At 38.1% G+C, this 24,850-nt stretch overlaps 4 protein-coding genes and 1 long non-coding RNA gene across 7 annotated transcripts; 2 read left to right on the top strand and 3 right to left on the bottom strand.

The window, feature by feature from the left end:
• Positions 1-13,170, bottom strand: LOC107216806. Its single transcript, XM_015654095.2, has 19 exons — positions 12,831-13,170; positions 12,340-12,458; positions 11,416-11,572; positions 10,979-11,195; positions 10,701-10,807; positions 10,476-10,630; positions 9,990-10,179; positions 9,690-9,822; positions 9,291-9,621; positions 9,018-9,199; positions 8,574-8,738; positions 4,902-5,140; positions 3,743-4,007; positions 3,112-3,218; positions 2,351-2,505; positions 1,851-2,146; positions 1,449-1,765; positions 1,201-1,329; positions 1-975 (listed from the first exon to the last, which is right to left on the bottom strand). Exons 2-19 carry the CDS (start codon positions 12,428-12,430, stop codon positions 765-767), a joined length of 3,447 nt encoding a protein of 1,148 aa, XP_015509581.2. The 5' UTR covers positions 12,431-12,458; positions 12,831-13,170; the 3' UTR covers positions 1-764.
• Positions 9,690-19,200, bottom strand: LOC107216802 (solute carrier family 22 member 5). Of its 2 annotated transcripts, none has more exons than XM_015654088.2 (11): positions 19,065-19,200; positions 17,701-17,955; positions 17,333-17,549; positions 17,096-17,202; positions 16,877-17,031; positions 16,568-16,757; positions 16,319-16,451; positions 15,918-16,227; positions 15,453-15,634; positions 14,519-15,225; positions 9,690-9,790 (listed from the first exon to the last, which is right to left on the bottom strand). In XM_015654088.2, exons 2-10 carry the CDS (start codon positions 17,886-17,888, stop codon positions 15,049-15,051), a joined length of 1,659 nt encoding a protein of 552 aa, XP_015509574.2. In that variant the 5' UTR covers positions 17,889-17,955; positions 19,065-19,200; the 3' UTR covers positions 9,690-9,790; positions 14,519-15,048. The 2 variants fall into 2 exon arrangements, with proteins under 2 accessions (XP_015509574.2, XP_046595006.1); XM_046739050.1 differs by lacking the exon at positions 19,065-19,200 and adding an exon at positions 18,046-18,201.
• LOC124294236 lies at positions 13,970-16,152 on the top strand. 2 transcript variants are annotated; one of them, XR_006904182.1, is made up of 5 exons: positions 13,970-14,183; positions 14,270-14,451; positions 15,053-15,272; positions 15,378-15,572; positions 15,876-16,152. It is a non-coding gene; the product is annotated as an uncharacterized LOC124294236 (long non-coding RNA). The 2 variants fall into 2 exon arrangements; XR_006904181.1 differs by having other exon boundaries at positions 13,977-14,451.
• Positions 19,201-19,477: 277 nt separating the features above from the next.
• On the top strand, positions 19,478-24,122 carry LOC107216800 (exocyst complex component 1). Its single transcript, XM_015654087.2, has 11 exons — positions 19,478-19,925; positions 20,003-20,157; positions 20,243-20,470; positions 20,557-20,793; positions 20,877-21,117; positions 21,204-21,421; positions 21,542-21,732; positions 21,891-22,258; positions 22,419-22,564; positions 22,658-22,852; positions 22,937-24,122. Exons 1-11 carry the CDS (start codon positions 19,478-19,480, stop codon positions 23,087-23,089), a joined length of 2,580 nt encoding a protein of 859 aa, XP_015509573.1. The 3' UTR covers positions 23,090-24,122.
• On the bottom strand, positions 23,602-24,850 carry LOC107216798. Its single transcript, XM_015654085.2, has 3 exons — positions 24,494-24,850; positions 23,964-24,124; positions 23,602-23,792 (listed from the first exon to the last, which is right to left on the bottom strand). The coding sequence occupies exons 1-3, from the start codon at positions 24,540-24,542 to the stop codon at positions 23,739-23,741; spliced, it is 264 nt and encodes an 87-aa protein (XP_015509571.1). The 5' UTR covers positions 24,543-24,850; the 3' UTR covers positions 23,602-23,738.

Here is a 24,850-nt window from a genome sequence, read left to right as displayed (position 1 = left end):
AATGGTGCATTACATGTATTGTTAACGTTACTGATTGTAAATCGCAGTGGTATAGAATCGCACGGTCATTTCAACCATTATTACACCAATGGCTTACAAATATTGGTCGCAACTACACATGTCATGAATATTATTAATTGTACGGTACGAAATTTTACTTGTCATTCGAAATAAGTGTATTATATAATGACTTAACACGCCCACAAACTATCGCTTGTCAATCGAATCTTTTGTACCATTCAAGTAATTACTAGGTGCAGATAATTACTGATCATATTATATGTCTGTGCGATGTGCAGATGAACGTAGATGCAGATGAAAAATTTCATCGTTCCGATTTTGATTTGGAAAGAATCTGAGATGCACCTAGTTTCTGGAGTTCGTAATTTCAAGTCCATGAAGTGTGGTTATGAGTCCTACTTACAAACCGTACGTTTTAAAAAATTTCATACCGACTAGATCAATCATTGTGATCACTGACAGTAAAGAAATTCTAATGAAAATACTACCGGGTCATTCGAGACATTGTTCAAAGACGTTTGCTATCACGATCGTAAATTCGAAAGGAAAATTCTGAATTGAATTGTTTTCCTATAAGTTATTCCTAGAATAATATCAGGCAACAATCAGTAACGATAATAAGTATACTTGAGTCGTGACGTAAATAATACGGAAGAATTCGCTTCTATTGTTCGCCGTACAGTATACTTTTTGTACGAAACAATCAAATATAAGAATTGTTCGAAGACTAATTAGAATTAACGTTATATCGCCTCAGCTTCGCGAACGGTATCGGGGAGCCGGCGTCCTCTGGTTTCAGGAAGCAGAAGGGCAGTCAGGATGGCTGCGAATAAAGGGGCAGCCGCGAAACATATCAATGGCAGTCCCGATGTCACTGTAGAGAGCATCGGTGCGAAGGGAGCAACCATGGCGCCAACCCTAGCCATCGTCGAGCTGAGGCCAACCGCACAACTCCTAAGGAGGGGACATATTTTCAACTACCGTAATTTCAGAGTAAGTTGAACTAAACGGTTGATTTGTTCGGATTCGTCCAAATTTTCGCATGAATTACAAAGTGTACAGTACAAGGATACCATTCGTCGCCGATGCACAGTTCAACTTCAATTTGTCGAGGAACGTTAAGCCTTGGATGAAGAGAGGAAGAATGGGGTGTTCTGCAAAAACAAGTAGAACACTCACCTGACCGCAGTGGGGAACAATTCTGCAGTATAAACGTAAAGAATGCCAAACGCTGCTGTGATTGCTAATTTTCCGATCAGAAACATTACCGTTGCAACCCAATACAAGGAAGTAGATGTCCTGAAAAGCCTGAACATGTTATTTTTCGCTCTCTGTCTTCAGTATTAAATTCTTTTGTTCAAAAAAAGATTCCAGTTAAAATATTTCACCGCATGCAAGGATTGAACCGAATAAAATTTTCATCTCACCAGGCTGCCGCCGCACACGTCACGGTGCAGATCAGCAAACTTAATATAAGAGCCCTTCGTCGACCGAATAGTGGCAAGGCATACAGGGCGAGTGTGTAACCAGGAATTTCAACGAGGCAGACCAGAGCAAAGTTCAGGTATTTGTCCCCGGAAAGGCTAGTGCTGTTTACCGACAAACCGTAGTAGACAAAGGCAGTAGCGGCCCAAACATAAAACATTACTGAAATTCGCGTGACGAGCAATTTGGAGTGAAAAGCCAAACCCAGCATCTTCAGCAGCTGAGGATCCTTCGCCGGAGTTTTGGCGCCGCCCGAAATCTTCTGGGAAAGTATTATATCGATGAGAACCGCGAATGGGTCGGATATCGAACAAAAGACTCGTTCATTTTAAACCCTGTCTCACCTCCATGGACTCCATGATGCGTGACGAAAGAACAACCTTGTTGGTCTTGGCAGCTGTCGAAACTATGGACTTGGCTTTGTCGTTTTCATTTCTCGCTAGTAGCCAGCGCACTGATTCTGGTACGAGCCAGTAGTAGCACAAAAAAATAGCCGCTGGTCCCGACACCGCCAACTGTAACAAACGCCAGGAGCCAAACCACCAGGCAAAAAGGGCGACAGCTGCCTCGCCCAGTGCATAGAAGTAATTCAGGACGATTCCACAAAGTTCTCGCTTCCTTTTTCCCACCAATTCGACGCCTGGAAAACCACCAGACTCGTTCTCACCAACATAAATGCAACAGAATTCATTTAAAAATTTCTTGCAGAGATGAAAAGAGACAAAATCTTAATCACTTTACAAAAATTTGCCTGAAATTATTCAAGTGGATAAACGGTATGGAAAGATGAAGAGAAAATTAGGAAACTCCCTTTTGCTTTCATGTTGAGCTAATTTATATTTACCCAGTATAAAAGCGAGGGGATATATCCCGGCAGTTCCGACAGCGTTTAAAAAGACGAACACATTGAAGACGTTGTAAGAACCGGATAATACTTGCCCAATCCCAGTGATGGTCATCATCATGATGCTTGTAATAAACATTAGCTTTCTACCGAATCTGTGGAAAAATATCACGTTTTTTGTAAATTAGAACTCATTATTTCTCAACGCGTTGTAAGCTTTGCAACTACATATCTATGAAATAAGTTTTCTCCTATTAATACGATTCGCCAGAAATTTCTTCGCGAGTAATATGTAAAATATGGGTTAAAAAATACAGTATTTGTGATTTTAAGAAATACAGCAAACTCAACATCGCATTACATATTCTTTACACTATCCATAGCAGATCGTGATTTTTCAAACTAGCTCTCAAGGTATTAGCAAAGAAAACCGGTTTGTTCTGTAATCATATATCGTGTTTCCCGACAGTTGAATCATTGTGTAGCATCACCAAAGGTGATCACTTTTTTTGCAGCATAAGGAAACGAACAAACATGAAATACGCCCGTGAAGATATTGAGGTATGCTATTAAATTCAAATTAAGATTTCACGTAACGATATGCGGAATTTTTTATGAAAATATTTACAAACTTTCCGTCATTTGAGAGAATTATCTTAACCATTTCCGGTATACTCTCGCATTGACTGTTTTACGAAAGCAATTCACTAGCTAATGCTTATAATATATAAATTTCGTGATGAACGATAGAATGTCCATACCTGTCAGCAAGCATTCCGAAAATAGTTGAACCACAAAATATTCCAGCAAAGTGGACAGTGCCGATCAGAGAAAGTTTCCACAGGTTCGATTGGCAGGTGAGGTTCCACTAAAACACGTAATTTTAACTTGTCAATCCTGAAACAGTTATTAACCATTATTCTCTGAGTTAATTATTAATGATGAATGTTGCAGTGTTCGAGCAGCTATATCTGTTATATATTCGGCGTGTATTTTTTAACCTGGTTACGAATGGTCCATGGTTTGGTCTAAATCGTTGTCTACTCAAGAAGAACCGTGGGGCACTGACCCACGTTACTCGGTCTTGATAAATCTCTGTTCCAGATTACCATGGCGATAAATTATTAAACGAAACGATATCATCTGCAGCTTAACAGTATTTACGTCGAAACTGTAATAAACGTAAACCTGCAGAACTGTAAGTGCTTCAAGCCTATCTGCACCTGTACCATTGAAGAAAACTACCACGGAAGGGCCACAAATTCTTCGAGAAGAATCGCGATAACGGAAAATATGTGAACCTTCGATCCTACAACGTTTCAGAAACTGGTTTTCCTTACATCGTTTGGTCCCGTAGTCTTAATACAATGAAAAAAAAACATTGTTTCAAACCTCGCCGACGATGGTCCAATCTTCCGGATCAAAGATCCACTCGTTGCACTGAATAATTGTATCTGTCGAAAAGTTGAAGGGACACGTATCGTTGACATCAAATTGACCGACTGTCGAATTTTGCATAAGATACATGCTGCATTGGCTGGGAACGTATACGGCATTGGCTGTCTCCGTCTCATATTCGAGATCAGGAATGGTCTGGTTCACCCAGGCTGCTGAATAGTCTGGTGTACTCCGGTCATCGCACCCCTCTATGTAGCACCTGAGGACCATGAACGTAAGTGTCATAAGTTTTGAATTGATACACTTTCGTGGTGGATGGCCGTACATCATGTTCTCACAGTATGCTCAGGTGTATCAAATAAATCTCAAATCTCGTGATATTCTTTCGTTACACATCGAAAGCTGGATTATATAAATCAATCAAGCACATGCTAAACTAAACTACGTATATCTATTATGAGTAGCTTCATGTATTTAAGAACGCGTTAAACTCGATAGTGAAAAGTAAACTCAAATTTGTTGCCTCACCTAATCTATCGAAAATATCATAGAATAGAAGACTTAATCGTGTTAAAACAGATTCCAATTGCAATTTAATTTTTATCCAAGTTGTCAAAAATGAATCGACACGACGTACATGCATTGTCAAAGGTATTTTTGAAATATTCATGCAAATAACTGTAATCATCGTTCCAATTCAGACAGGCTTATCATCAAGGTCATTGGTTTGACCCAACAGCTTGCATGTATACCGAACATACCAATCTTTCTTTCGAACGACAAAGATTAACTTCTACCATATATGTCTTCTAATGACCCATAAATATTACACGCAATAACTTGAAAAATTGAGAATTTCAATTACCGCAGACATTTTATGTAGACAATTATGTAGATGGATCTGTAAATCGGTTAAAGGTGTGATAGCAAAAAATCACAAGCCGGACTCATCGGTGTCATACAAAAAGTGTTCAAAACATTGCAAAAATGCACTAGCGATAATCTTTGTATTCACCGGTTGTTGTATAACAACAAGAGCAAGCTTGACCGTCAGACAATTTCAGAATGTGTAAATTTTTTTTTACCACCTTGGCACGAGCAGAAGTGAGAATGTAAGCGGACGCTTAAGCGAACACCACAATCATCAACTCACCTGTAATCCGGTACTCCTGCAACGAACACGTAAGATAAGCTGTTAGCAGCACTGAAAAACACCGGCAAGCAAATCAAAAAGTAATTAATTATCTGAAACTTTCCCAGCTCGCCGAGCTCCTCTAAAACCTCGTCAAAGTCCATTGTTACAAGGCTTGAAACTGATTGTAAATGCTTTGCGATGCCCGGTCGAATACCACGTGACTGCACAACGTGACGTAGTCGATCGGAGGAGGGATTTTATGTTAGAATTTCGCGGAGAAGAATTTCCTGTAAAGACTGCTGATACCCGGGTCACTCCGATACCGCATACTCGTTGTCAGCGAAATTCACCCGGCAGTATAACAGTGTAATCTGAAATATATCTACTTTATTATCAATATATCTGAATATCACGTTCACTATGCTGTAATCCATTCTCGTAGCACACTTTGCAAGAAGGCAACTGCTATTCGACCATTGAATGCCGACGCAAAGTGAACGAAGATTACAAAATGTCACTTCGAATTGTCGAAAAGTTGGAAAAAGCAAATAACTATGTTTGCCTGATTGTGAGGTCTTATACAACGATGGCCGGTAAGCACGTAAAGTTAAAGATATGTCAATACCGTGCGACCGCAAACGTGCTTACAAACGTCGAGATCGAGACAAAATGAAAGTTGAAAATAGCCAAAGTGTATGTGACAGGATTTACGACGTCGCGTACGTATAGTTATTTAAATTTTGATGTTCCTCTGGAATATTTTTTTATAAAGACAACGCACTGACAAATTCTTAATAAAACTTCAGCCTCGCATTTCTATTTTTCAACTTCCATCCAGCAGCTAGTACAACGCGCGGATCACTGTTCCGTCTACGATTCCGCCTCTGCCGGAGTTCCTATTTCACCGAAGGCTACATCAGTCACATGAATACTTGACATATGCATATGTGACTAACACTGAGAGCGAACACACCGAAGTTTTGATCGTTTATACTGAAACTGAGTATAGTAACGTTCAAACTGTTCGGCAGTAAATGGTCAGGTTATAGTCACTGTGCTATTTCTAAGCCGGATACTATACATCGTACAGCTTGCCTGGTCGGTTTAGAATTCGGACTGTTACAATCCCGATAGTGGTTAATGTGTAGTAGCGGATCGTACGTCACGTGTGAAAAATTTGTCTGAATACCGTTTTCCTAGAAAATTATGTAGCATTGACTGCAGGAATATAAACCACGTAGAATCAGAGAAGTTTGTCGACAAACGCAACAGTTACATTTAAATTACAAGTGCCAATTAATTTCCTGACAATGAATCGGAATTCCTTTGTAATTTTCCCGTTTATCACGCATCTATGACCACGACCAGTAAATAACCCGTATACGGGAAGAGGCAATAAGCATATGGTTTCGCATAATAATTAGCAATGTCATTAGTTGTAATTATCTACTAACTATGCGGTACATTGCACTGTAGTTTACACGAATTATTCATTACTTGAAATTACAGTGTACGTTTGATCCAGTTACCACAGTTAGCAATATGTCGTATCGCATAACCTCTGAATTAATGCTCATTTGGAAAGTTCAGTCATTCTGTGCTGCCTTTATTACATCACAAGTGTATTTTATAAATACCGGTGCATGTATCCACGAAATTCTTTCGTGAAACGCAATTCAACCAGCTAAGATTTAAGAGTCGTAAGTCATCACCGGCCTCGCTGTTTATCGTCACAGTTATTTATATTCAAAGTAAAACTCGCAACTGAATAGAAATATTTTGTAATAATGGCTGTTGAAATCAATCCAAAAATTCATATTGCTTGATCTGTTTATTGATCCACAGCACCGGAACACGCAATGCATTTTATATCACGATTACACTTTGAGGATTCATACTTCAAGTTGTAGTATGTTGATTACGCGATTTCATCACATTGTATCTGCTATGTTAAAGTTCTGCTATTGAAATATTATCCAAGTCGCGAATTTTTCAAAAATACGCCATCCAAATAAAACCTTGCTTCTACGTCTTATCACATATTCCTAAATTTCAATCCAGCATTGAAAACAGAAATGGAAATACCGGCGAACACGTGTCTCACCATACGGGAGTCAATCGGTAACAATGAGTGCTAGGGAGTAAATAGAAGCGACGTAGTTTTCTCCGAGAACAGAGAAAGCGAAGCCAAGACAAGAAGTCTTTGGCGAAAACCACGTAGGAAGGGTATGTAGGCACGTCTTTGTCATGTTAATCAAGGCCACGCCTTTGTGGGAATGATTACGTTACCGAATCCTAGTTCACACAGTGGGTTCCTGCAGGTTCGAGAGAATCTGATTAAACGGAAACAGTGTCGCTACCCGCCTTCCTTTCAGCTCTGCATTTTCCTTATTTGCATAAATATCCTCCGGCTTATTTGTCACACCCAGTAACTCGTTAGTTCACCTTCGAAAAACGAGCTACACACTCACACTCTATGGCTGTAAGATCCACCGTTAGAACGAAGAAATATTCGAGCGGTGTTATTTTTGGAAAATAAAATTCTGCCGATCAATGAAATCCCTAAAAACGCGAACGTGAATTTCAATCCCTCATTCACCTCACCGGGCCTTTCAAGAGCCTTTAAGCCAGTTTTGTACTTACCTGCTTACTTTTTACCTCGATGTGCACCATGACCACTACTTGTTGGACAAGGCTGGTTACACACCTCGTACACACGAATTTATTGAACAATTTTCACGAGCCATTGAACCCGCGGACGCACACTGGCAAATGACTTCGAAGGTGGAACACGTGCGAAACTCCACAAGCATCTCAACACCTCAAAAATTCAATGGCAGTTCAACGAGGAGGAGAATATGGGTGGTTGTGTAACTGCTACCGAAGAAGTTCTGTTTTGTGAATAAGTTATTGAAAAGAAAATGTTCCGAAAGTGACTTTCGTAAATCACGAGTGATCACCGAAACCGCGCAGGTCATCAACATAGAAAACATGCTGAAAATATAAAAAGATACCGGGTACATTGCTCTAAGACAGTTCAGTGCCAACGTGACGATAAATATAGATTTTCGTTCTGCGTTTTATACCGGCGGGTTGGATATACTATTCAACTTTGTATCGCACTCCAGCTAGTAAAGGATTATTAGAGTTTAATGACGGAAGACGACGACTCATAACGTAAAATGGCCGAATTACGTCGCAAGCTAGACTTTAACCTAGTTGAGCTTCGGCAATCCACCACGTATTTCGTTGAATCAAATAATATTAAATTGCATCAAAATGAAAAACTGCTGACTAAATTTGAACCGCTGATAGGTATGTGAAATCGCACAATAAAAGGGATTCAAGCACTAAATTTAATCTCACTGCTCTATAATCTTGATTAAATAAGTTATAAACAATACAGTGATATGGCGAACAGACTGACAATTAAACACTGCAATCTGTGGCGAAATATGAATAGTAGGTCTGTATGATTAATAGATATCTCTCGTAGATAACACTGAATCTTATATACTTGGTGTCGTCTGATATCGACGAAGTATTAACAACAATTTTTCTTCAAACTTACGATACTCCGATCAGTACCAAGACAGGGCATTCTTTTTTCCACGATAACCAAAATCGATTACCGTGACAATGCAATAAACGTTTCCAAGCCTACTTTGTACAAGTATACAAAATTTAAGGAATAATTGATTTAGGTTTCTTTTTTAGCTTGCCGATTACAACTGCCTCCTCTATCGTGTCCGGAAGCTTGATCCCAGCGGTTTCCGGAAAACTCAAAGACAAAATGCTGGCTACCAAGGCGACGGCTCCGAAAACCAGCATCGGTAGCGACGCCATATATGTTGCCTGTAAACGTAATATCGATTAGAACACCGGTCAAATTACAATTAAAGATGGAGTCGAATGAATTTCGTTCGCAATGTCACACCCTGTAACAGTAGCTGCGACAGGAGCTAATTTTAAGAATTAAATTGCCGGCTCCGTGGCGCATATAATTATTCGGCCTGAGAGACAATCGTTTTAAAACTTTGCCAATCAGAGTTTCAGGATTATCTTTAAGACACATTGGGCTACTTGGAAAATGAACATTCTTCGATTTGCGTTAATTAAACTACTTGTACTTACCAGCAAGGGCATTTGCGGTGCTATCATTGATCCAATACGAGCGATCATGCTGCAGAATCCAAGTAAAGAGTGTCGGAACGGTGTGGGGAACATCTCTGTGGTATAAACGTAAATTGTGCTGAAGGCTATCGTGATGCTGAACTTGCCTCCCAGGAAAACGATTAGCGTCAGATACCACCAGTCTAGGAAACGAAAAACATTCGTTAATTCGGAACGATGCGTGGGCGTTAATTCAGCCTTCTCGAGAATCAGCCACCGTGGCGCTGTACCAACCTTCAGGAACGAAAATTGCCAAGATGCAGAAGACACCGCTCAGGAAAAACGAACCGCTAAGGATTGGCTTTCGCCCCATGTAGTCTACCAGGGCCCAACAAGCCAAGTTACCCGGAATCTCCACCAAAGCCACCAAAATGAAGTTCACGTATTGGTCACCTGCTACCGTTACCGACTGTAGCGAAAGGCCGTAATACACCAAGGTGTTGGTGATCCAGCCGAAAGCACAGGCCATCAAACGAAGCAACAATACCCTTTCTCGAAGAACTTGTCTCAGCGCCGAAATTCCTGACGGTTTTGATTCTGCTCCTTTTTTCTGTAAGACAACGTTCTTAACGGTAACATGTTGGTTGCATACTACTCATCCCAACTCTTCGCATATAATCGAGATCGGCGTACCTCTATCTGATTTTTTTTCGCCGTATTCTTGATTAAATCGATCGATTCTTGTGTAACTTCGACGCCATTCTTGCCTGCAATTGTTCGTAACACGCTCTCCGCTTCATCTCCTCTACCCTTGCTCAGTAGCCATCTGAGGAATGGAAATATCAATGTATTTCACTTCTCTGGGCGAAGTAATGAAAGTTGTTTTATAATTCGTCGTGATAAGACAGAACATGCCAGAATCTGGTTATGTTTTAATCAACTTTATATGCTACAGACTCGACAAGTACGTCATACTCGGTACGCGATTGTCACCTCACAGATTCTGGAACTATGAATGGTATGGATACTGCGATGAATCCCGGTATATAGAGTGCCCAAATGAGATGACGCCAAGATCGAATCCACATAGCACACAACGCCATGAAGACTTCTCCGAGCGGGTACATACAGCACATGACAATGCTGACGAAAACTCTTTTCTTCGGTCCAACAAACTCCATTCCTGCAAAGAACATTGATTGGTAAAAGAAACGTTAATCTACTCGGGCTCCTGAATTTTGTTACCACAAGTGCGAATAGCGCAGTGACTCTATGCGTAGTTATAGTGTTAGTGTTTTTGTGCTGTACTATAAGTGTTTCAAAATTCAAGCAGTTTAAAGCAGTAATCGCCGAAAGAGATCCCCATATTTCCATACGATGAACACTCAAATCCAGCACAGTCGGTTGATTTAGAAACCCGACAATGAGCAGATCATAGTCATTGCTATTCTATGCTCTATACTACACTTATTCGATTACCTAAAATAAATGCAGAGCTGTACAGGCCTGCGCCAGCCATCGCGTCAAGAAACTCAAAGATGATGAACATCTCGTAATTGAGGGAAAAGGACCGAATTAATCCCAGTATCGTGGACATCGTAGTGGCAAGTACCAAGAGGTTACGTCTGCCAAACCTGCAGTCATTAAAATTTGTACGAATAAGTGTGAACGAGAATCCACTTCAAATTTAGCTGAATATTTTACCTGTCTGATACATAACCGGAATATATCAATCCGGAGAATTGTCCAACATTGTTGATTGTTCCCGGCAACGATAACTTCCATAGATTTGCATCACAGGTGAGGTCCCACTGTGATTAAAAAATACATGGCAACACCACAAACATACAACTTTTTCATTGCAAATTTACATATTCACAAATAACGATGATCTGTTATTGTGAAGCGTTCTAATTTTGAAAAGTAAGTATAAACGCCGTAGAAAATAATGTTTTAAATATAAGACCCTCTTTATAGTTTACTTCGTTGAGAATGGTGAGCTTCTCGGTTTCATAGATCCAGGCATCGCAGCTTTCGGTTTCATTTGTAAACACAGTCGTTGAACACGAATCTGTGATATTTTGTACAGTATATCGCGTACAGGTTTCCGATACACCGTCAGCGTAGGGAACCGCTGTTGTCAACCAGGTGGGATACAGTGTCGTGTTTACAGGATCTTCGCATTCTGTTAGTAGACACCTGGTGAAAAAAATGCACAGCAATTCATAACAATTTATCTTCTCATATTATCAAGCTGTAATCAATATCAATGCAGGTTATCACCTTATTGGAAGTATTAGTGACCTTGTTTAAAAACGCATGATAAAATCTCGTTCGTTCTACATGTTTATTATAACGTCAATAAATTTCTAATACAAACATGATCTGCGAATAAATGGTATGAACTACAAACACTAACCTGTAACTGACAGTCCCAGCGGTGAAAACGTAACTCATTGTAAAACAAGCGGAAAGTAGCATTGGGATTCCTAAAATAACATAAATGCGCAAGGTGTACAGACTAATGTGGTCGATCTCCGGAAAATCGTTTGGTATCTCATCATCCCCACAGTTGGCTGTAAAAACAGAACCGTGTGTCAAATCCAAGTGGAAAATTATCGTGCAATTATCGTAAACTAACTGAACTTTTTAATTATACTTTAACAGTTGCAAGTATTTTTTGCGACGCTGGATGCATCAAGAGCTGTTATCTAGTTATCACTAGTCAACTAGACCCGCATCGTCGATAAATAAATTAAGGGCGGCACGGCAAAACTGAGTAAGTTCCAAAATGTCGAAGATACATTTTTTATTGAAAATTTCTGAAAAGTCATTGCACATGTCCTTGCAAAACGATATGGCTGACGAAAATTTAATCGTGAAAGTTAAAAAAGTCGGCACGGTAAAACGGTGTAATTGCCATCATTGTGAGTCTTTAGAAGAGTAAAAAAGTGTGCCAAAATTTGATTGACTAATTTAAAACAAAAATAAAAAAAAAACCTTCCAATAGTTTTTCGATCTTTTTCAAATCGCCCAAACCTCGATTTAACATAGCAATCTGTCTTCTAGAAAATGACTCGCGAGAATCGATTTTTTTCTTGCTAGTAAGTATCATTTTCTCAAAGGCAAATTGCTGTATTGAATCAAGGCTTAGGCCATTTGAAAGAGCTTGAAAAACTCTCAAATACACTTTTTGATTTTCTTTTAAAATTTATTAATCAAATTTTGAGAAAGTTTTTTTACTCTCCTGAAAAATCATAATGATAGCACTTACACCATTTTGCCGTGCCATCCTTGAAATAAGTTTATATGAAAATATTCGATCAAACTGTCAGTGCGATACCGTCATAATTATTTTGCTCCGCTTCTTTCGGTGTTGATGATGATATTCCATTGGACTCGGATGGATATTGCTGGCAGCAAAACAGTTGCATGATGCCGATATCGACGCGATCACTAAATCTGAAAAAAAAATATACTGGTTCAAATGAACGACGGAATAGAAATATATTTGAAAGAAACGACGCAATCTTATGTAACAATTCGGACATTCAATTTTTTTTTGAATCTTATACACTAGTCCCATTAAATCGTACATTACGTTATTCCAGTATAATTATTAATCAGCTTTACTATTCCTTCTTAAAGATCCGGTTGACCAATGAAAATAACGAACCATAACCGCCTAATGTAACAATGGTATAATGTCTGTCAGGTAAATTACAGTCATGGACGATCTGAGAAGTAATGTGGCAACATAATTTTCTCGTGTGTCATGTATAAGAAACACTTCACTCACTTCAAAAGAATGCAGAAAAATAATGAATAATTTACCTAGATATATTGAATCCAGCCACTTTATACGGGCACTTTATTGGCTTCTTCTGAAGCTCCGTGATTTGAGATGGAGATTTCGAATTTGCTTACCGGTGAGGGCGAGGAGAATAGACTAATGGAGGTAGCCAACCACAAGGAGTTAGCAAAAGAGTTGATTAGTGAATGTCGGCCACTATTATCACTCGTTATCAGAACTTGTCGAAATCGAATGAAGAAAGCGAGATCTATCTCAGATTACATTAATTGTAAAAGTCCGACGTTGAGCTTCCAGGGAAAAATTTCAAGTTATTCACTTGTGAGATCATCCTCACGAATGAACGCGAGCATGCAGACTCTTCAATATCCAATTGCTCAGGCCATCGGTATCTCATTGTAGATTAAAAAAAAATAAACATAACGTAACCATTATAGTGACAATAATAGCTAAAATAAGAACCTTCTATTAGAGATCGTAAAATGAAAACATACATGAGACAATATGCGTTCCTTACAAAGCAATGTGACGCGTGCTGGCATGAAATGTCTACTAAAGTTTAACATTGGGTAAAACAGAATTTAAAAGAGCTCATTGAAATTAAGTTACTCAGCCAGCTATTTAAAACAGTGAGTGTGCATAGTTGCCTTCCGAATAGCCAGCAAACTGTGAATAAACCTGCCGCACACGACGAAACTGAAAAACTCCGAAAACAGCTACACTGCTTCAGGACGGTGAATTTTTTTAATTGATAAAAAGTGAGATTATTATGTACCGTCGAATGTTAGAGAATAATCAGTAGTACCTGTGCCAACACAAATACCTTATATAGCCCACATATACCGCCTTGGTTATGTACCGCGACAATGTATAAATATCATTGGTAGATAACAATCTTATTTGAAAACGAATGATGTATTCATAATACCGTATTAGAGATTAAACAGTTTTACAACTTCAGTACACGTGTTCAGTGGACGTATTAAACACTTGTTTAGTTCATCGAAGGAATAACGTTACATTTTAAACTCTGAACGCTTGGAACCATGAAAAAATCTATTAAATGAAATATTGCGAACCAGTCTACTATTATTAATTTGCACTTTCTTACCCTATTAGTAAATATGCGAATGAGTAATGATTTCCGATCAATTATATTGTACCTTTAAGCAAATGTATGATCGTACAGTCAAAGAACTCCAGAAGTAGTAACTGATTTCAAGTTTTGCAGACTGAGCAAATTAAAATACCTGTATCTTCAATGGTAACCGGTTTATTGGCAACATTTGTCGCGAGTGGGGCAATAAAGCAAGATATGTTTACATACACTCATTGATAAGCAAGTAAACAGTGTAGTTTTTTCTTGAAATATTAAGGTAAGAAACGTAAGGTAAAACTGAAAGATCTTGACAGAAGAGGTGAATAGAATAACATTTAATAATCTCTTCCCTGTAACCGTTAGCCGTCAACTGAAGAGAACGGCGAATTTATTCAAACATGTCACGGCTAAATGCCAGTTGTATAAATCGAGAGATAGCTGACCGCTAAATTTTACTCTTGGCCCATATATGTGATGCAAATATACTTCATCAGCTTTACCCCCCTACCACCATGAAATCGGCAATACAAGGATTCTGATAACAAGTGAGTGGGAAATAATGGTAGCAAGTGATGATAAATCAAATACAATAACGATAAGTTTATTGTCAACATCTCAATATTTATTAGATACATTAAATATGATCAGATCTTTTTCCAATGTTAAGTGGGTTTTCGCATAGACCATGTGAGTTCTAATTGTGTGATTAAATAATTTTAAATTCTAATTATCTAAAACCAGTTGATACGAAAAGTTATTACGTTAATCAAATAATCATAAGTGGCTGATACTGGATGATACTATGTCCAAATGTAAGTTGATAAGGATATCAAACAGATTGTAAAAACTTATTAACCAGACGTCTCAGCAAGCTAATTCTTGAGAAAACATCCACTATGCAAAGTAGGTTACATTTTATATCTAATTAAGCATTTGTTCACTAATGGAAACAAAGATTTCTACAGCATGGTAACGCGGTCTAGAATTACTGTATAATGATTCCCATCATTTTTTGTCTTGCAATACGATTTAAGATAGCATTAATTATATTATCTCCAACTGTAATACAACTAACAGATTATCGATATTTTGTATAAGATCATCAAGAGTAAAGATACTACGTTTCATAGATTTATATCATTTCAGATAACGCGGCTGTCTGATCGCTCTTTCTTCCTTGCTTCGCCGATTTTCGCAGCTTCACAGACGGTGTCCGGAAGCTTTATCCCCAATATTTCCGGAAAGCTCAGGGACAAAAAACTCGCTGAGATGCCCATCACCCCGTATAATATGAAAGGTAGCGACTTCATATAGTGGGCCTGTAAGAAAAACAAACAATCGGGGTTAATTCCGTTTCGAAACTAATGTGAGCCGAAAGAATGCACAGACAATAATTATAAGCAGAACAATTTTACAAAAAATTAGCAGTCCTTATATAATTACATAACAACCATAATATTGAAACTTCCAGTTATTTGCCAACTAATCATAGGCTTGGAAATATAAACTTCAGGAGGTTGTTACAGCCGACAATACCAGTACTCACTAGCAATGGCGTTTGCGGAGCTGACATAGACCCGATACGTCCAACCATACTGCACAGGCCGAGAAGTGAGTGACGAAGTGACGTAGGAAACATCTCCGTTGTGTACATGTATATCAAGTGGTAAGCAGTCGTGATGCAGAACTTACCACACAAGAAGACAATTAGTGGAAGATACCCCCAATCTGAAAAATATTTCAATAATTACATTGCACGCATCATCCGTAATCTTATAATCCGTAATCTCATAGCTGATATTTTTCGTTGAGCCAAAGAGCGGAAATATTATTGTAACAGGATGGGACTAGAAATGATTCAATCAATCAATCAATGGAGTTCAAATCGATAAACTAAACTTTGAAACTCATGTTTTTTAATATTGTAATTTCAAAATAGTGTAGCTTATGAATTTTGATGTTGTTGCAGTAAATCGGGTCACGTAATTGGTTCTATGTCAATTAGGCCAACCTGCAGGAATGAAGATTGTGATGATGCAGAATATTCCGCTCAAAAAAAAAGTTAGGCTGAGCGTCGGTTTGCGTCCAAGGTAATCTGCGAGGATCCACGCAACAAATAGAGCCGGAATTTCAACCAGGCTCACCAAAATAAAATTGATGTACTTGTCTCCGGGCACATAGATCGAACCCAATGACAATCCGTAGTAAACGAATACGTTAGCCACCCAGCAATAAGTGCAAATGATCAATCGAATCAAAACGGTTCTATTGCCAATAACTTGTCGCACCGCAGAAACGTCTGGAGGGTTAGTTGTGTCGACCTGCAATTAATTATTGTTACAGCATGAATTTTTATAAAATACGTCAATCAATGTAGTGTACGAACTGTTTGTGCAATAGCAACAAATGTACCTTGTCGTGATTTTTGTTCTTCCAATTCCTTATCAATAGTATTGACTTTTCGGAGATTTCTATTTTATTTCCAGCCGCGATTTTCCGTAAAACAGCTTCAGCCTCTTCAATTCTTTTTTTGCTCAGCAGCCATCTTTCAGACACAAATTCAGAAAATAAATTAATCAACGACCTCATATTGGAAAGTACAACGCTACTATACAAGACTTACGTGACAAAGACTTTAGAAAGACTGTTTTACTATTATACCTTACAGAGTCGGGCACTATGAAAGGTAAGAATAGTGCAAACAATCCTGCTGTGTAAAAGATCCGGAGCAGAACCCGCCAAGATCGAAACCACATGGCGAACAACCCCAAGAAAACCACAAACACGATATACATGGTGCAAGTCAGAATGCTTGCCAGTGCTCTTTTTTTTGGTCCAACAAGCTCCATCCCTACAAAGAAAATTTTTAATCGGATATAAATTGTATCCAGTAGACTAAAGTTTCACACATTTTTGACTAAACGTGTGACTGAAACGATAGTCACGGTATAATTATACTTATTCAATGACCTAGCACGAATGCAGCACTGTACACGGCCGAGCCCGAGAATGCATCTAGGAACTCGAAAGTGATGAACATCCAGTAGTTAAACGAAAAGGACCGTATCAATCCGAAAATCGAGCTCATTAGTGTAGCAACTACCAACAGGTTCCGTCTGCCGTATCTGCGTTAAAAATTTGTGTTAGCATTTCGAATTAACAATCTCCAATACAGCTAGTAAAGCCTACTTATCCGAAAGATGACCGCAAAGTGTCAAACCAAGAAACTGGCCAAAATTATTTATCGTTCCTGGCAACGTCAACTTCCACAAGTTATTATCACAAGTGAGATCCCACTGCGAATGAAAAATCAAAATGAGTCGATTTCTGCTCTAAGAAGTAAAGTCGAGATTAAACATGTCTTTAAAATCTTTACCTTTGCGTCTCATAGTCACATCGGTTAGATGGTACAACACATGCACTTACTTCGTTAAGAATAGTTATCTCTTCAGGGTCATACACCCAGGCATCACAAGGTTCGGTATCGTTGGTGAAAACAGTCGTTAAGCACGAGTCCGTAACATTCTGTACAGTAAACCGGCTACATGTCGCCGGTTTCCCATCGGTGTAAGGAACTGCGTTTGGTAACCATAACGGATGCAAAGTAGTATCCCCGGGATTTTCGCACTCTTTTGCCAAACACCTACAAGAAAACAAAAAAATTTCGCTGTAGGATCGACAGTTGTTAGAGCATTACAATTATATGTGCAGAACGCGTATTATTTATATTCATTGTAGTACAATTTAGTGAGCTATAAAGTCGTAATAAAGAGCAAAAAATTATCAGCACGAACCTGTAACTGACTGGTGCGGTTGTAAAAACGTAGCCTAATCCTCGGGCAGCAGATAGTATCAGTGGCGTGCTCAAAATGAAATACATGCCCAATGTGTAAAGACCAATATGGTCGACCTCCGGAAATTCATCTGATGTTTCATCCTCATTTTCATTTTGAGAACCAAGACTATATTTAGAGTTCTTCATTTTATATACAAAGAACTCTCGGAAGAATCGCTTGTTTCAAGCGTCTGGAATGGAATCTACGATACGCCTAAAACAAATCAAACTCATATTCCGGATGAAATTGTGTATTCAGCGTCGATAGACTCGAAGTAGATGTGAAATAGATGTAGGAGCGTACGAATTACAAGTCTACTGATCTACAAAACTATAAACTATATTCACTACTCGAGTACAGTTCAAGTAATAGAATGCTGATAGATATACAGCAAAAGCGTCTCTTCGAAGAAGTGTACTGTAAATTTGTTCGAGCTTATCACGCAACAGACCTAATCTACATGATACCGTAATCAATCTATACTCGGTCAGAAATACGTAGCATTCATCATTATGCAATCGCTACTATACATACAACGGATGATTTCGTGAAAGTACGGCATGGGAAAATGTATCGATATTATATAATACAGATGCTAAAAATCCAATGAGCCTATCCGATGGCAACAATAGCGTTTCTTCCACGAGAGAAAGTTGAGTTGCATATCTGCAGGCGCTTTGGATGCTCTGACACGCTACAAGTATAATTTTGTTAATACGACTCAAAATTTCAACTGTACTATTCTCATTCAACAATCAGGCATATATTCGAAGTAAGATATAATTTGTGAATTTGGAATTTTGTGAATATAGGGCATTGAACTTTTGAGTATTTAGTTCTTTTCTAGAACTGAAAATACATTTAGTAAATAATGTATTATTCGGATTATAAAATTTCAACCACGCCAAATGCAATTTCAACCTATGCAGGTAGCAACGATAACTCAGTACATAATATCAAATTTCTGTTTCATTTTTACTTGAGAAATGCAATGAATTTGCGCCTAATAGCTGCAACACATAACGCATCAAACAAATGTAGAGCTACACGAAATAAAAAATTCTAAGCTCACGCCTGCGCTCCAGAATATAGCTAGATTCCTGTTTACGCCCTCAAAGCCTCGATGTGGGCTGTCAAATGACAGTTGCAGCCTCAAAGAACAAAAAAAATTGGTTGCAATCAATTGTGTGATGATATACGAAGCGTTGTGAAATAACTGGCAGTGTTTCAGGAGCCTGGTAACACTATCTTAATTCTTAGGTAATAAAATGTTAATTTCGAGGTTGGAATGATGATTTTCAGAAAATACACCGAGTACGTACGCATATCCGAAAGACAAGTTTCATCTATGGAATCGCTGGCACTCTTTTCAGACCACCAATCACTATTTTCCCAAGGTTTCTTATCCAACTCCAAGCAGCGCACAGTGTTGCATAAGACTCAATAATAGCACAATGATTGTGGTCAGTTCTTTGACCTACAAGTCTGTGAATCTGGTGATTCTAACCAAACTTTAAAAAACCACTCACACGAGTCATAGTTTCTCTTCTGTAAGAACATGAGCCACAACAAGCAATTTAATTTAAAGCACTCTAACCTTGTCAGTGATTCGATATATTAAATTATTCCTCACATTTCAGACGGAAGAGCTGCTAGACCGACCACAAAAGCCAGTCATCACTGATGCTTGAATAATAAAGAAAACCTGAATAATTAAATAAAATTTGTTGATGCAATGGCTGTGATAAAACATGCGCTAAAACGAGAACTGTTTGCGCCAGCCGATCAGCAATTGCTTAGTCTCTGTCATGTTTGTAAGGCTTTTAAAAAAAAAAAGACTAGCTTTTTATGTATCGTTAGAACAACTGACACCCCAGGCTCACTATTGCTTTGCCAAGTTAAAAAAAATGACAAGAATGTCTACAAGAAAAAACAGTCCTGGCCTCTGACTGATATACAAATGGTTGATGGTGTCAATATTGACTCGCTGGACCTGGAAATATACATCGATAAGGTCTATAAATGGACAGCCACCTACGCTCAAGAAAGAACAACGTTCATACGGAATTTATACACATATTCTTGTAGCATGCCGCAAAGACCTGAGTTTAAAAATATACCCAGTGATTGGATGATCGATCCTGCATCTCTTAAAGAAAGCGACAGCATTATTTTCACACCGGGTAAATAATTTTCAAACAACCTTGATGCTGTTGTTCAGAAAGATACATGTATCATTATGTATATTGAATTTTTTCAGATTTGTTGTCTCAACCTGTATCTGCAGATTATCAACCAATTACTGACAAGGAGGCTACGTATCTAGCATCGTTGATGGCAAGTTGTGACTATGCAGTCTCAGATGCAGAACGTTTTATGGAAACACTCTCTAAAGATCTATCGATATTAGATGGGGTAAGATATTCTCAATTTTTAAGGCACCAAATAATCAGTAAAGATAAAACATGTTAATAAATGTGAATATTTCTTACTTCAATAGCAAAATGTACAATCGGTCCTAGTTTCCGAGCCTCAAGTAATTCAATTAATGAATGGTATCGAGGCTGCTATTACCGAAGCATCCTTAGTAGAATCACGTCTTGCTGTCTATGACGAGGCACTTGGTAGAATCAGAGATGCAATGGCTAGAGTTGGTCAAAAAAACCAAGCCATTCATACGGCTAATCACAACGCTAGACTTCTCCTCGAACAGCTTGACGCTGTAATTGTAAGTGTGTAACTACAAGGATTCTGCCTGAGTATTCTACAATCTACAGATTTTCCCACTCACCTTTCGAATTTTTACTCAACTAGACACAACTGGATATACCAGCAGAACACCAACGCACATTGAGCGAAGCAGAACTTCCAGGAGGTAGAGAAGAGCTCGGACGAGCAGGAGTAGCTTTATTGAAAGCTACATCTGTTCCTTTACCTCCTGGTCTTGATAAATTAGGAGCTGCTTCGGAACAACGTCGGCGTCTGGACAAACTTAGAGCTAAATTCTCTTTGATTGTAGCCAGGCATCTGAACAATCTATTCATACACTTGGTTTGTCTCTATTTTCTCTTTCTTGCCGTATATTGCTTTAGGCAATAGTCTGTAACCATTATCTTACTTGACTTGATTTTCAGGGCAATGACACAGGCGAAGCCTCAACCTCGACAACAGATCTTACGCTGCCTACGCATCAAGCTGTACATCGTGAACTAGAACCATACACCGAATTGATGAGATTACTCAGAGCTTTGGATAACAAAGCATTCACTCAATTAACAAAAGTGTACACTGGCACCATGAGCAAATTATACCAGAGAGACCTAAAGCTATTTTTTGAGGAAGCAAAAACTCGCGTTACTAGCAAAAAACTTAATGGTGGGTATATATAACCTTACATAAATTCAGCCATAGTATATACGCAAAAGTAAACATTTTGTTGTGCATCTTACATATATTCACAGCCAATACATCGAAATCTAGTGGACAAAAAGGGGATGACTTGGTTAGTCCAGCGCCTCTTTGTCTCTTGGGTGGGGAGGTTTGGGCTCCTCAAGGAGAGGGAGCCCTCTTAGATTCTGTTCTAGATAGAGCTCTTTCTCAATTGCAGCCTGTCTGTCTCGCTGAACAAGCTTTTTGCGTTTCGTTTTTCCAGCTTGACTCGGTTCTGTCGCCCGTGAAGGTACAAAATATTTCTTTACTTACATTTCGTTGAATCACAGGTATATCGTTAGTTGCTTCTATTAGTTATAATATAGCAATTGATCAGTATATAATGCGTGAGGTGATTAATTGTTAAAAGGGAACTGAAGCGGACGAGACTGATAGTATTAGCAATGGAGCAACAAGTCCCGGATCAGCAAATTCTACTGCCAGTAAAAAGTTGGAAAGACAAGTTAACGAAGAAGTTAGAGCTACAATGGCTGCAATATTTCCATCCCTTGAGCCTGAATTGAACAATTTTATATCATATTTGGATAAAATAGACAGCTTGTAAGTTATTAGATTTCCGTTATCCTTAGCATTAATATTTCTGTCAAATAACTATAATTTACCCGACAATTCATTATCAGTTACGTTTGTAGTAAGAAAAATATTACTGTCCAACAACTTTAATAACAATAACAGCAAGTGAAACATTTTTTTTCCAGTTGGTGTTTATATGTACTAGTGCGGCTCTCACAGCACGTAATGTCAGCGCAGGATACGGGATCTTTTCTTTCAATGACATTTGCATCTGCACTTGTACAGGTGAAGAGATCGTTTGATAAATTTATGCAGGCGCAACTACAGTCTATCTTGCGTGACCCCAAAGTCAACCGTCGAACCAAATGTGGAATATTACCTTACGTTGAAAATCTTCAACCCTTTGCCCGAACTGCAGAACGGATATTCAAAAATTCTGATAGAAAAGTCGATCTAGAGAAGTGGTACACCAAACTCATTGAGGCAATGTTCGAAGCAATTGTAATACACAGTGGTGAACATCATAAAACACCACCGGAGGTCATAAAAATGGGTGAGTTACTTTCATTATTCGGTCATCCCCTGTGATTGTTTCAATCAATCTTGTGATTTAATACTTATCTGAACAATTTTCACCATGCTGATATAGTTTGTATATGTGTGTTATGTATATACCGTTCCTACACCCAAAAGAGAATATATTATTCTTGCAGAAAATTTTCATCATCTCTACGACCTTTTGTCCCAGTTGAAAATTTCCGTATTAGATCATGAGAGAAAAGAAGCTAAGCAAAAATACCATGATGCTCTCCGAGCTTATGTGATTCAGTACTTTGGACGCCCACTTGAGAAATTGAATGTAAGATCCACACTCTACCTATATTTTTATTATTTTTTACATCTTGCAAATTCATTAACAATATTGTTAATTTTGATTTTATTTGCTTCACAGCTCTTTTTTGAAGGTGTACAAGCAAAGGTAGGGTCAGGTGTAAAAGAATCCGAAATCAGCTACCAAATGGCATACAGCAAACAGGAACTGCGCAGAGTTGTTAAAGAGTATCCAGCTAGAGAGGTAAAAAAAGGATTGGAAAATCTATATCGAAAGGTTGAAAAGCATCTTTGTGAAACAGAAAATTTACTCCAGGTAAAAAAAACGTCTCATTGCATCCACAAAAATTCATTCACAGTTTGCATAATAATATGCGCACTAAAAAAATCACATACGTAGGTTGTTTGGAGCGAAATGCAACGTGAATTTATTGCTCAGTACAAAAATATCGAAGAGTTGATCCAACGATGTTACCCCGACAGCATGGTCACCCTGGAATTCAGTATTCAAGAAATATTAGAATTCTTTTCAGAGATAGCAAGGTCTCACTAAAGGCACGCATAGTCGAGTTATGTTATGGACACGTGGGAAAGTTTGGAACAAGTTGATACATAATAATTATGATATGAAAATTATGAATACTATATAAATTTTTCACTTAGAGTTGCAGAATAATGTAAATAATTATGTATACATATTGTAGATATTTAAAACGATCCAGATAAGCTTATACACTAACGTATTTAAATATATCAATTATTTCATTAAGTGTGTGTAGTAGCTAGGTAAAAGAACCACAGTTTAAGATTTGGCTTCACGTTTATGAATTTTCTTTACAGAATGATTGTCAATTTTTTTCTGCTGTTACCTGACTTTGAACGCACCAATTCTTAAGGATTTTAAAATACATAGTAATTTTCTAGCCTTAGACGAATAATTGGCTTTTTCTACATGCATATTGGTATTTATCCCAGTCTGCAGTCTTACATTAAGAGTTTGTTATATCTATTAACAAACTCTATGAAAAGTAGGTAGTAAAAATAACCCCGAATAATCGAGACAAATACCTATTTCAAGTTTTCCTTTTATTCAAGAATACAGAATGTTATAGGGATTCTCGCAAATTTACAACAGTATATTTGAAGTAATACATTACTTTACAGTTCACAGTCTACTAATTACAAGCAACACAATTGTTTCACTATTTGGGGATTGGAGGATAGGCATTCAGGTAGATAAGACCAGAAAACTTGGCCTGCAAATAAAACACCGATTAGAAATAAATGTTGAGCATTCAAATCATTTTATATAAGTTACTTAAGAGTAATCAATCTTCTGTATCCATACTCGTTAAATTAAAATTTAAAAGAAATGTATTATAATAAACATGAGTAGAAACTTTGAAACGCCACAGTGAAATACTTACAAATGCAACAGTTCCAATCGTGAAACCAACACCTATTAGAAGATGCAAATTATATTTTTTCTGCATAGCGTCATGATGGGTCTGCCACGCGCCTTGTGGTACTGGCAGGTCATTAAGTGTCGTTTGCTTGAATTCAGCTGGCGGATGGTACGAACGAGATCCTAGCAGTAAATATAAGACGTAAGGATGAATTGGAATATAAGATGACAATGGCTCGATTTAGTTTGACCTAGGTTAAGTTAGATTGCACTGCTACGAAAGTACGGATAACATTGTGTAAAATTGAAACGCCTAACTTGAATACATCGAGGGTCAATGTTTAACTAGAAAAATAAACTTCTGGGTCTTGATTCAGATATTCTAATTGCATTTAAGCTAAGAATATTACGTAATACCATCGGTATGATCTATAATATGTTGAAGCATATAGAGTAAATCGAAGGTAGCGAAGCGAAGTACGTTAAGCTACCATTTTGACTTCAGCTGATCACAATTGTACTATATCAAGTCTCAATTGAGACAAAACTTACCGCTGCGAAAAACGTTTCTTCCTACTGGTCGCAGAAGTTGGCCCAACATTGTTATAACGTAATCTTGTCTGCCTGTCGCGAGGAAAACGCAGATACCCGAGCAATTGACCGCTGCAGCAGACGCCTTACTTCCGCTCCCAGGATTCCCGTACAAATCTATCAGTGCAGTAACGTAACTGTCAATCTGGAGAGCAGGCTCTGATTTTTAAAAGACAAATTCAGGCTATTCGGTGATGCAAATGTGTATTGATTTTACGAATATAACTTAGCTGACGTGATTCTGAAATAAAATTATTTTATCCTTAATTATATTAAACGTATCAACCGAAAAGTGTACGTGGACCTTAGGTGTAGGGT

This window comes from Neodiprion lecontei, chromosome 4, assembly GCF_021901455.1.
Source record: "Neodiprion lecontei isolate iyNeoLeco1 chromosome 4, iyNeoLeco1.1, whole genome shotgun sequence".
In the NCBI taxonomy this organism is placed as follows: Eukaryota; Metazoa; Arthropoda; class Insecta; order Hymenoptera; family Diprionidae; genus Neodiprion; species Neodiprion lecontei.
This window is presented reverse-complemented; position numbering and strand designations above follow the sequence as displayed.